The 13,756-nt window shown below is 37.8% G+C and overlaps 1 protein-coding gene and 1 long non-coding RNA gene across 13 annotated transcripts in view; both read left to right on the top strand.

The window, feature by feature from the left end:
- The window catches only part of LOC118766186, a 17,887-nt gene extending 10,622 nt beyond the window's left edge, over window positions 1-7,265 (top strand). Inside the window, exons 3-4 of the long non-coding RNA XR_005002103.1 lie at window positions 5,433-5,438; window positions 6,693-7,265. This is a non-coding gene — a long non-coding RNA (uncharacterized LOC118766186). The remainder of the gene's footprint in view (window positions 1-5,432; window positions 5,439-6,692) is intronic.
- Window positions 1-13,756, top strand: part of LOC115219822 (peripheral plasma membrane protein CASK) — a 998,477-nt gene that overhangs the window by 957,087 nt on the left and 27,634 nt on the right. For all 12 annotated transcript variants that reach the window (XM_036509446.1, XM_036509450.1, XM_036509449.1 and 9 more), the window contains one exon: window positions 10,264-10,404. In XM_036509446.1, coding sequence (XP_036365339.1) covers window positions 10,264-10,404 — 141 coding nt within the window. The remainder of the gene's footprint in view (window positions 1-10,263; window positions 10,405-13,756) is intronic.

The raw sequence follows: 13,756 nt of genomic DNA, 5'->3' as shown, positions 1-13,756 counted from the left end.
TACCTTCTGGTACTTGGTTCCTTTATGGCTTGGTTGACTTTGGTTCCGCACTCCCTTACAAGACGGATAGAACATAACTGAAAATTTCAAAGTTGTAGCTACACTCAAGTGAGAGAAACCAGGAAACAGATAAACAGACCGTGTTCTTCTTATTTTCCCATACAAACACACACACACACACACACACACACACACACACAACATATTCAATAGATTATCAATTTTTATTCTAGGGACAACAGTTTTCGACAGAAGATCTATTATAGTTATAAACATATATTTATAGTGGAACCATTCATTCTGATGTGTTTTCTCTCTTCATTTTTGCCCTCTTGTCCCTTTCCAGTTAACAGCGTAGGCTTGAACCATCAAACACTTTTCCAATTTTCCTGAACATCAAACTAATACACCTGCTTTTTGTTCCCTTGACTGTCTCTGTGTTTTGTTTTCTGTACATTCGAACCATGTATGTATGCATGCATACATACATAGACACACACTTATCAACCAAATACCTGATGCACAAAAGGGAGAGAGATGCAGGTAAAGTAGTAAAATGTGACAACCAATGCAGGCTTTGTGGAGTTAACACTGAAGATATTATCCACATCATAAGCAGTTGTCTGAAAATGTCATCACGGTATTATCTATCGATGAGACATGATGTTGTAGCTAGGACACTCTGTAATGAAATCCATCAAAAGGATAACCCTAAAGACAAAGAAATAAGAACCCACAGTATGGTAGAGGCCATAGCCACTTAAAATGAAAAGGAAGTATTAGTGGAATAGACTTGATATAATGATTTGAGATAGAGAATAGAAACTGTGCTCAGCAGATGGTAACATAAAGCTGAAGACCAGTAAGAAAGAGAACACCTATGCTGAACTATTGGGAAATCTGGAGTTGCTCTATCCATATTACAAGTTCAGGTTTATACTTGCAATTATTGGGTCCATGGGGTATGTAACACACTGGCTAAATACCAATCTTGAGAAATTAGGCTTCTCAAAAACCAGAAAGGAGAAAGTTGATTCGAAGACTACAGATCCAATCCATCACTGGAACTGTAAAAGTCTGTGAAACTTTCCAGATGTTTGTCATTTAAATATATATATGAGCATGTCTAGATATGTAAGTATATGCATGAGAATATATACATAAAACATATGAATCTACATGTATACATACATAAAAAAATTACACAGCTGATGTTGTTGAAATTTTAATGAAGGAGCCTTGGATCTAGGTTCTTTCTCAGGTGGCAAGAAATTTAGAAATAAAACTAAATGACAAACATGCATACATACACACACACACACACACACACATAACCCACTCACCTGAGGGAGCCTTGTCTTTTGGGGGTTAGGTGACCTTACAAATACTGTTGCTATGAGAAAGGCACCTAGTACACTCTGTAAAGTGATTGGCATTAGGAAAGGCAGCTAGCAGTAGAACCACCCCCAAGGCAAACACTGGAGCCCAGCCCAGTCCTCTGGCTTGCCAGTTCTTATCAGACCATTCCAGCCCATTCCAGCGTGGAAAAAAAAGGACAAATGATGATGATGAACTATTATATGCAGATCTATAAATTAGTACATATGCAGGTGCATAATTACCTTCATAAATATATATATATACAGGTCTATAATTACCTGACTGTTTTTCCCCCTCTCATCCCCCACCCAATTCACCTGTACAAACTAGTTTGATGATTTATCTCTTTCATCATTTTTGAAAGTTTTCCAACTTTGAGAAAAATTTTGAAAGATAATTTTCAGAGTAATATTGACATCCTCCTCCTCCTCCTCTATAGTAATAACAGACGCAAACACACATCTATCACTTGGAAGCAGCAGCAGCAACCAATAAACAGATATTTAAAGACTCTTCACTGTGACAACCTGTCCTTCTTGTCTCTCTATAATTGCTACTCGTCTGTCCAATGTCGTTTGCTTTCAGTTCTTAGTTGCAGTTAATTCATCAACTCCAGAAGTTCTCTCTTTGTATGTATATGTATCTCTCTCTCTCTCTCTCTCTCTCTCTCTATATATATATATATATATATATATATATATATATATATATAGAGAGAGAGAGAGAGAGAGAGAGAGAGGAGGAGGAGGAGTGTGTGTGCGTATTCTGTTGTGTCCCTTTCTATCACATAACTGAGCACCAAAGCAGTAAGTTTTGCTAAAATAACAGATTGTGTTGCATTAGAAACATATTCAAAACTTTAAAGCGAACAGTTTGCCAATGTTGCTATTTGCCAATCTTATTCATCCAAATTATCTAACAAGCTGAGTTTGTATTGTTGTTGCAGCAGTCTATCTGGCTGTATAATAGGCACCATGTGAAAGTATCAGCTAATTTCGCAGCCTATAACTGTGTGCCTAAATAGTTGTACATTAGGTACAACTAAGGCGGTGAGCTGGTAGAAACGTTAGCACACCGGGCGAAATGCTTAGCGGTATTTCGTCTGTTGTTACGTTCTGAGTTCAAATTCCACTGAGGTCGACTTTGCCTTTCATCCTTTTGGGCTCGATTAAATAAGTACCAGTTATGCACTGGGGTCGATGTAATCGACTTAATCCGTTTGTCTGTCCTTGTTTGTCCTCTCTGTGTTTAGCCCCTTGTGTGGGTAGTAAAGAAATAGGTATCATGTAAAAGTATAGGTTAATGTTTCAACCAGTAACTATATGTCTGTACAGCTGTATAAAAGGCCTTGAGTGAGAGTATAGGCTGGTGCTATAGTCAATATCTATGCCATGTTGGATGCTTTGTTGGTCTTTACTGGTGAGATGAAGATGGAGAGAAAGTAAATTGGTGTCTCAGATATTTAATGACTAACAGAAACTTCCACTGCTCTATGAAAACCTGCTACTTATGACAGGAATACAAAGAATACAATACATCTTAAGCATAACTAATTATATAGAAATCATTATTAGCTACATTTGACAATGGTAATTCACTTTGCTGGCAAATTCTATCTTAACTTATGCAGCCAATCAGCTTTCAGCATTGAAAAAGAAAGAATGATTTAAATGCACTTGGAATTGTCTTTCTTTTTTGATCTTTACTACGTCATGGATGTTATTTGCTGTTTCTATGGTTACATCATTTATTCTTCCATGGAAATCTCTCCTCACCCTTCCTCTCTCTTACACAGCTAACTATGGTAAATTATACGGTAGAACATGGTTTGGCAGCATGTTAATATCCATCTTGTCTGATTCTGTGAGTGAAGTAACAACATCTTCTTCACCTTCCTGATGGCATCAAACCCAACAAGGACAACATCTTGCTAGCTATGATGCCAGTCCAGCATCACTGCTAGTAGATTGTCGAATATTGGAAAACCTCACCGAGTTTCTTCTTTCTATTTCAGATATTTTCCCAAGAATTCTCTTCCAAAATCTCCATTCCAATATAAATTCCTCTATTTCTTCAAATTGAAAAATGTTACATCAACGATCATTGCCTAACCTAGCTTGGGGTACTTACTAAAGACAAACACCTCTCTCTCTCTCTCTCTTTCTCTCTCTCTCTCTCTCTCTCTCTCTCTCTATCTATCTATCTATCTATCTCTCCCTCTCTATCTCTCTCTCTCTCTCGGTGACACAAGGTTCTAATCCGCATGCAAAAACCATAATAACATGTCTGACGAGGGTTGTGTTACAAGGTGGTGAGACACAGCAATTAAACAGAGAAGACAAATGGATGTTAAAATGATAAATCTATCACAACTTATTAAGATTTTAGTGAATGCTTTTCTAAGCTACTGTGGTTTTATGACGGGTCTATGCATGGCACTTCACCATTTATCTTGTCTGTGAGCAGCACTATATACATCTAACCTCATCACCTCTTCTAATGGTCATTTGTCACAGAACCCTATCTCCACCATTTCCTCTCACAGTATGTGGTACCTGGCTTCTACTGCACTACACCAATCATACCATTCTGTAGCTGCAGCAGACAGATATGATATATGACTATAAAGAAATAGCATTATACATCGTTACAGCTTATTCTCAATTTTATGATGAGGTATTAAAACATTGTGCAGAATAAATGCTATGTATGTTATATATAGGGAGAGTTTACGAAAAAAACAAAAGACGAAGACAGGTGGTGTACAAAACAAAATAATAATAATAATGATAACAATAATAATAATGATAATAATAATAATATTAGGGAGTATAACTCCAAACTTACAGGGAAAAATTCAATTTAGTATTTAATCCAATTTCACAATATAAATGTATAAAATATAAATTAGAGATAAAACCACTTCTATGCAACTCAAACAGTGACAGACATCAACCAAAACATAATAACCAATAAAATATACTTTTATAAAACATGACTAGATCTCAAAAGGTATAAAAATGAATGATCAATATACAATAATATATACACACACACACACACACACATAGTCACCTGCAGTTTCTATGTTGACTCACTGCAGTGGTCAGTGACTTAACATTGAAATTCCAAGCCACAATGCAACCTTCATTTCATTAAGGTTATCTATATACATATATATAAATACATATACGTACATAAACCTATATACATGTGCATACACACACACAGTTATACATGTGCATATGCACACACACACACACACAAATACATACACACACATATATACATGTGCATATATACACACAGACACATACATATAAACATGCATACATTTATATATACATAGATACACATATATACATATATATATATATAGACTTACATACACACACATTTATACACATAAATACATAAGTACATACATACACACACATATATATATATATATATATACATACATATGCATAATATATTTTATGCATGCAAATATTAAAGTAGTCTTCATTTTATTTCTAGGCATTTGTGAAAAGTGTGGGTTGATGGGTGGGTGGGTGGGTGAGTGGACGTCTTGAAATAGTTTTAACCTCTGAGGAGAGATCAATAAAAAAAAAGTATAATCTCTGAGCGGATAAGAAGTTTGCTTTGCAATAAGATGGCTCTGTGCTCCACATTAGTCAAGTCACTGCTAACATAGCCTCAGGTTAACCAATGCTTTGTGGGGAGGAAATTGTGCAAAGCCATTCTCTCTCTCTCTCTCTCAAACACACACACATCATCATCATTTAACGTCTGCTTTCCATGCTGGCATGGGTTGGACAGTTTGACAGGAGCTGCCTAGGCACGTGTGTGTGTTAAGCAGTGCATTGAACGAACATAACTTGTAGTACCGAGTTATGTCTCTTTGCACCAAAGGACTTAGCTATTCAATAAAAAGACACCATATTGAGTCCTGGAGTCGATGTAATTAATTTCGAAGCCTTTCAAAGGACATAACTGAGAATACTTGCAATTCAAAAGATGGAAAATAGTGACTGAATACCAAGAAATAGATTTTGGTCCATTTTTCCATGCTTGCAGTGTTAGACAAATATATCAAGGGACTGTTTTACACCCACATACCCTTTCTTTTACTAAACCTTAATTCTTTTTCGTGTCAGGAATGTCTTATGCCACCCAAACCTTCAAATACCCAAAGCTGGTAGGTGGCCCATTGACTGGAGAAGTGAAGCAACATCGTTTTGTGCAATTTTCAGAGAAGTACAAAAATAAACAAACACAAAAAACAAGCATACAAGAGGCTCCTGTCAGTTTCTGTCTACTAATCCATTCACCTGGCTTTGGTTAAGTCAAGGCTATAGTAAGAGGTATTTGTCCAAGGTGCCACTGTAGAACTCAACCCCAAACCACATGGTGTGGAAGCAAACTTAATTCCACTGCCATACCTGCACCTAATATATATATAGTAATTGCTCCATTTTCACAAATGATTGCCATCTCCTTGTGCTTCCTCACTGTCAATGGTATTTCTGACTATCCATCCATGACCTCTCGGTTGACTATACATTCCCTTTGCAAACCTGCATGGTTCGAAGCAGAAGTGACAGACTAACCAGCAGTGCCCTTCCAACAGGTTAGGTGAGCGTCTGTCGTAGGACTTTCAGTGGACGGAATGACAAATGAGGTGACCACAAGCAGATAAGCGCCACTGGATGATTGTGATAAATGCTTGTACCACTGATGAATACCACTTTGTGAGTGTCAGGGATTAGTTCCCAGTGAAAGGGCTGATGTGAGATGACCAGCAATCATGTGAAACCACAGGTTTACATCACAGTGTCCTTCTCCTAGAACAACAACAACAACTAGTGGGGGGGTGTCCCTTACTCCCACTGGTTTTACTGTGTACCCTGGCACCAACCAAGGGTATTTCTGTATATATACAAACACATAAAAACACACATAAACTCACATACAAACATATACAGCAATACATCATTTAATGATCTCTCACTTGGGTATTTTTTTAAATGAAAAAGTATAAATTTAAAAGTTAATTATGGAAAATGAAAACTAAGCATTCCCAGTGATTGCTGTAAGAGTTCATCTATTGCAATCATCATCATCATCATCATCATTTAGCGTCCACTTTCCATGCTAGCATGGGTTGGACTATGCTGATCGATATGTGTAGAAGTTCATTCAGTTTCTTTGCTTGTGAACATTACGCATACATACTGTGTTCACAATCTCTCTACTACTCCTTTGTCTTCGAACATATTAAATTATCTTTCCTTTACTTTAAAACAAAGCTTGGCTTGATGGGTCTTCTTCTCAAGCACGACAGAATGCCAAAGGTCTTGGTCATTGCCTCCATGAGGCCCAACACTTAAAAGGTGCTCGGCCACTTTGCCCTCATGAGGCCCAATGCTCAAAAGGAACTCAGTCACAGTAGTTTGAAGAACAAAATACAAAGTTCCCTGTTATTTGCCAACCCTGATCCATTAGTTTCTTTGAGACTTTACTGGAATTCCACTGGAACTGAAAACAAGAGATACGGTTCTTTTCTATTGCATCAAAGATGTCCCTGGTTCAGCCCCAACCACCACAGCTACTACCAGTTGCCTAGCAATTTTCCATCACATGACCTAGACAGACTAAACTAAGAATGAGCGTTACTGGCAATCATCCTTCTTTAAAGGATTGGCTGCTTCATCGCTTCGATCAACATCCTCTGAAGAATCAGATTTGCTGATGCATTGATGGTGGGACTGATTAATGCAGATTGAGATGTCACTAATCATTAACACAAATATTCAACAGTGTTAAATAATCTTTTCTTGGTGGTACTTACCTACATACACACACACACACACAAATATACTCTACCATATTATATATTTCTTTACTACCCACAAGGGGCTAAACACAGAGAGAACAAACAAGGACAGACAAGGGGATTAAGTCGATTACATCGACCTCAGTGCATAACTGGTACTTTATTTATCGACCCTGAAAGGATGAAAGGCAAAGTCGACCTCAGCGGAATTTGAACTCAGAACGTAGTGGCAGACGAAATACTGCTAAGCATTTAGCCCCGTGTGCTAACGTTTCTGCCAGTTCACTAAAAATCCAATGTCAGCAGTGTCCAATATGTTATCTTTAAAATAGCAGGTTCAGCATTAGTATCCATGGTGTGTGTGTGAGTGTGTACACACACACACACAAGTAAAATGGCTGTCAGCAAAGATTAAGATGTCATCTATGCAAAACAAAAGAAAATTGAAATAAAAGGAGACAGCAGTAGAAATATGAAGCGGCAAGTTAGGGATTTTCGAAAAGTAGATAATGTTGGGAGAAATGTGTCATTGAATAATGGGAAAGTTGTGAAGGTGCCGAGAGGAATATAATGGCAGATAGATGTTTCAGCTGATATAATAATAAAGCTGGTATTAAGCTGACTTAAGGCACCTATAAAATGACATTATCAGCAGTTGGCAGTAAATTTACTGTCCAATTTCCACATGCCATTGCATCTATTCCTGATATTCTTCTAATGGTTACAGGTTCTAAATTGGTGATTTTCCTGAAAAGATGCTTCATTTCTATTTTATTTCCATATTTTTTTCTCCTTTCACCCCGTGAAACTAGAGGAATGTTTAATGGACTCCCAGAGTGTGTTCCATATTGAAACTGTTGCTTTGATATTCCTACACGGCAAAGAAGACATAAAAAAATAGATTCCATATTCAATTAGATTCAGTTGTTTTGTTTGTTTTTTCTTCGTTTATTATGCCTTTTTATTTTCTTTTCTTTTTATGAAGTCTATTTTTGCTGTAAATCTTCTGATTTGCAGAGATATAGGAAGAAGCCTCACAGTGATGGAATGAAACAGTCAATAATGGAGAAAATATCGAAGATATCTCTTTCAATGCTGCTTGATAAAAGTAGTTAAACTGCAGAGTTGCAAAATGGTTTTTATGTAGCTTTTTATGTACTTGTAAGATGTAATACTATACAGCTGTAAAGTAATAGTGTATAAGCAGTAATACTGCATAAAGGTTTTAGTACCGAGCTGTAATACTGCATACACATGTAATAATACCTGTATAGCTTTCAATACAGGTAATAATGATTTCTAGTTGAGGCACAAGGCCAGCAATTATGAGGGGAAGGAGTTAGTCATTTAGAATGACCCCTGTACTAGACACAGGTTCCTTATTTTACAGACCCCAAAGTGGGGATGAAAGGTAAAGTTGGCCTTGGTGGGATTTGAACTTATAAATCATCTCAAGACATGCTCAAAAGATTCTGCTCGCTTGCTACCTTTTTGTATAGGTAAATAATATGGCCTTTCATGTGTTGTCAACTACAAACACTTGGGAAAGCTTAGAAGCCAAAGAGAGAACCTTTAAAATCATTTGATCAACTAAAAATAGTAGCTGAGTCAACCTTAAATCATATACTGCCTTCTTAAAACTGAACAGATAATTTACAGTGTTTGACAAAGTGGCCATGACTGTAAGGTCTGATCATTGGATCAAGGCATACCTGGTAGAGTGAGGGTTCTCAATAACAACAAGAAAGGCTTAGGAAACAGCACCACAGCATGGAACTGTTACCTGTTGAATGTGATAACACGACATGGTATAGTCACCTGTTGAAGGTGGATTAAGAGCCTAAAATTAGAGAACAATCCTGTCACCCAATTCCTTGACAATAAAATGGTATTTGTTAAAGGGTTCTGCTGAAAATGAACAATATTTCAATAGACTATCCACAGTTGGAATTGAACTCAAAACCACAAATTTCACTCTCTGCCTAGTACCCTACCCATTCACCCAACAACAATCTGATAATAATGTAGAATATAAACCATAATTATTTCCATCTTAGTCACAATACCTGATGATTGCTTTAACCTCTAAAGATAGACAAAACTAATTGATATGTTGTGAGATAAGATATTCTAATTATTTTTTTAAAATTCTTCTCTCTATTCTGGCATCAAGTCCTGGAATATAAAGTGAAAATATTCCATTAACTCAGCATATTTACCGAATTTCTTTCACATTCCAGACTTTATTCTATAAACATTGTTCAGTGTCACTTTAACATATTTTACATTTTGGAATCGGCTTTTATGTCTGCTTTATATTCTGGCAGATAAAGAGATTGTTTTTATGCCTCAAGGTGTAACTACAGTTAAAGGAACTCTTGGAAAAAAACAGGTAACACTACATGGAATAGAGCCACAAGCCCAGTGCTAGCAATAATGATATCTTTTAACAACAACCAAAGGTCATAAATTAAATCATCCAAACGATTTAGAAGCAAGACTGACACCAGTATTTAGCTGGTACTTTACTGACTTCAAAGGATGAAAAACAAAGTTAATCTCAGTGGGGTTTGAATTGAATAATGAATACCAGTCTCTAATTTAGGTACAAAGCCTGAAATTTGGTAGATGGGGTGGGGAGGGGAACAAGTTGATATGACTAACCCCAGTGATTGACCAGTGACTTATTTCACTGACCCTGAAAGAACGAAAGGTAAATTTGACTTCAGTGGAATTTGAACTCAAAAAGTAAAAAAGTCACAACAAATACCAGAAAACAATTCCATAACTTAATAATGATAATAATAACAATAATAATGATTTCTTTTATTTGCCACAAGGACACCAGATGAGAGGAACATTAATAACACCCTTACAATTATATACTGACACCCCACTGTATGTGTCAATACATATTCACGATGTGTGTATATAAATGTATACATGTGCATGTATATATGTATATGTGTGTATATATGTGTGTATTAACTCATTTGTTATACTGTTTAATGCTAACGTTCTTTCTTCTCTTCTCTGTCTTCCAGGTCACTGTTCGTGGTTTGGACGGAAAAAAAAAGACAAATACTTAGCCAAACTCAATGCCATTTTTGACCAATTGGATTTAGTTACTTATGAAGAAGTCGCGCGTTTACCGGCATTTCTACGGAAGACACTGGTCCTTTTAGGTGAGGAAGATTTTGTTGATTATTGTCTATAATCATACTCTTGACCCTTTTACTGAGCCTCAGAGATGGGTAGGAAGGGCAAAGATCTGAGTGGAACACCTGCAACAGAGAGGGCTCTACTAAAGGCACTCAACATGGTTTCAGGGAACTTTTGTTTCCAGGACACGTATCAGACAAGAATAGGCAGACGGACACCCAGAGACAAACACCATACACGCATCTACAACTGTTGTAATATTTATTATGTCATTACAATAATTAAGATTGTTATTGTGTTATATTGCAATGATCTGTGAGAAAATGTTTGTCGTTATCACAGAAACTATTTTACCATTAGTTTTTCTGTGCCATCTCCTATTCTGTTCATTCATTAAACAATCCTTTTCTGCTATTTGTACAAAGCCTATGAAAATACAATGAGTAGAATAATTTAAAACTCTACCAATGCCATGAGCTTCATGGAGAAAGTGTCACGTTGGTGTGCAATCACCTCACTGCATCTGGTCTGCTTCATACACCAAGCCATGGAACACTGCAAGGATATACAAAAAGGAAAAGATGATCATGGCCAGGACATCTTTAATCATCGGTCCACTTGACAAAGACAAAACTGGTGTTAAAACACCACTCAAAGAAACACTCATCTCTCCCTCTCTCTCTTTCTCACCTCTCCCCCTTTCTCACAGACACATTTCTCAATTTCTCTAGTTTTATCAATCTTTCTTGTTTATTCTTTACTTCCTAAAAACAAATAAATTGTCCAAGTATAACTACGTGCATTTGTAAGCACGAATGTATGTGTGTGTGTGTGTGTGTGTGTGTGTGTGTATGCATCTGTAAAGCTATATGAATACGTATGCTTATGTATGTAATTAAGTGCGTGTGAGGTTCTATGCCTGCATTTGTGAGTCCATATCTGTGTTTGTCTCTCCGTTTCCACTTCCCACCTTATTTCTTCTACATTCATGCAAATGCCTCCTCCTCCTCCTCCTCCCACATCATTATTTCATGATCCCCCCCCCCCTTCATTGTGTCTGTGCTTTTAGGCTGACAAATTCTCTCCACCACAATTTCTTCCTTCTCTCTCTCTCTCTCTCTCTCTCTCTCTCTCCCCCCCCCATCCTTTGTCATTCCATTCCACTCCGCTGCAATCCACTTCAACCTTTCCCCTCCCCCCCCCACTCTATTTGCTTAATCTTATTATATTCCATTGCTTCGAATAGCAACTCAACTCGAACATGTTCAAGGAATACGAACTCCCCCCCTCCCCCCTCCCTGTCAACCTATGTACCTCTCTCGCTAAACTACCTCTGCCCCCCGCCCCCCACCCCACCCCAGTCAAAGCACAAAATCTATCGAAAGTATTTCTTCTATAAACTAATTTAATTTGACACCAACTTGCTGTTCGCCTAAATCCATGAGAAGAGAGGGGGGGGTTAGGAGAGAGGGGGGGAACAGAGGTGGAAAGACAGGAAGCTAGAGAGAGGGGAAAACAGAAGGAGGGGGAGAGAGAGAGAGAGAGAGAAATATGAGGTAGGAGAAGGAGATGTCACTTCTTTGACATGCATTTAATAGAAATATGGTATCAACATGGAAACTGCACATGATTCCCCTGCAAACACCTCCACCACTACAAACACTACTACTACTACTACCACTACTTCCATGACCACCACCTCCACCTCCACCACCATCAACTACCTTTATGACCACCTGTACCATCATCACCTCCAGTAACACCTCTTTTACCACTTCCATTGCCTATACAACCAAGACCACCACCACAGAATGGTTGCCTACACAACTGCCAACATCCATTACAAATATGACAGCAATGTTAAGTAATCAGAAATGATGCTATTTAAACTCTCCGTGAACTAAGCCAACTTTCGAGATGTAATTACAGGTTGTAACGAGTTTATCTCTAGCACCAACACCTCTCAGAACTCTAGAAGTATGGACCCTTATCCTGCAGCCATCCCTGGAATTCTCAATGCCAGAAGTTTTCCTATACCCACCCTCCTCTAATCCTTTATGTACATCCAGTTGTCACATGAATGCAAATAGGATTTAGTTACCTGACCCATGCTTTTATTGTTTTAGGTGTGTGTGTGTAGTCGTGAATAGACATAGACACCCCTTCAGCCCTCCCATCTTTGATCTTGAAGAACATCCAAGAGGTAACAACTAGAGAGAGAGAGGGAGAGAGAGAATTATGCCAGCAACCTGCTAATTTGTATGTCACACTACTCCTGTAGTGTGACATGAAGTGTCAGACTCAAAAACACTCACCACTCAATCCAGTTATTGAACCCATGTCCTTATGATTGAGAGCTGAACACCCAAAACTTACACTACAAGCCCTTAGACTGCTACTACAATGGGCTCTGAGCTTTTGAACATATCCTCCAAACCCAGCCAGACCCTTTGTTAGTCTCATCATAGAAAATTGTGTCTCACCCTTCTCTGGACTGTACAAAACCCAGAAAGGTTCCTTGTGTGTCCCCACTGATCAGTAACCCTATTAGGCACCGTCCTGGTGAACGTCAAGAAATAAGCCACACCCTATTTATTGCTCACAACTAATTTGTAGGGAGAAGAATGGCTGTGTAGTTAAGGGAGACAACTGTATGGTTAAGACGGTCACTTGGCAACTGAATGGTTTCTGTTTTGATCCAGTCATGTGATACCTTTGCCTGATGGTTTCTATCATAGCCTGAGGTCAGCCGAAGTCTTGAGAGTAAAAATTTGGTAGACACCACTTTATGGAAGTTTGTTGCTGGAACTATACTAATCCTTCCCCAGGTGTTAGATCTAATCTATCATCCAATTTAATTCTATCACTCGGTTGTAAGGGATCTACAGTGAAACCCAATTTATTACAAGCCAAGTTTCCAGTTCTGTTCACTTCCTGCCATCAATCTCAGAAAGCCTAGTAACTGTTATGGATGCTACCCAACCTCCTTTCAATTAGGGATTTTTGGAAAAAACAATGAATATTCAAAACCCAACAAATCTTTGACGATCAACAAGACACCAGAATGCTGTGTTCTGTCTCTGTAACACACAGTTACATTAACAAGATATCGTAGTGCCGTATCTCTGTTGGCCATGTTATATTCTTTCCAGCTGCAAAATAAAATATGCTTTTAAAGAATATATACCCCCTACCCCTATAAGGCCATGCTGTAGCACTACCACTGTTTACAAGTTTTCTCCTGGCTTACCATTTAGTTTTGCCTATAAGTTAGAATGTCCCAAACAAGACAAAATGGTCATAATTGAAACGCTTTTTGTCATTGGGATACTCGGCCAGTGCCTTTAAAGAGTCAATATTAAATTCTTCCTTTCT

This window comes from Octopus sinensis, linkage group LG15 (assembly GCF_006345805.1).
Source record: "Octopus sinensis linkage group LG15, ASM634580v1, whole genome shotgun sequence".
NCBI lineage: Eukaryota > Metazoa > Mollusca > Cephalopoda > Octopoda > Octopodidae > Octopus > Octopus sinensis.
The sequence above is the reverse complement of the archived record's forward strand: the minus strand, read 5'-3'. Positions and strand labels throughout refer to the sequence as shown.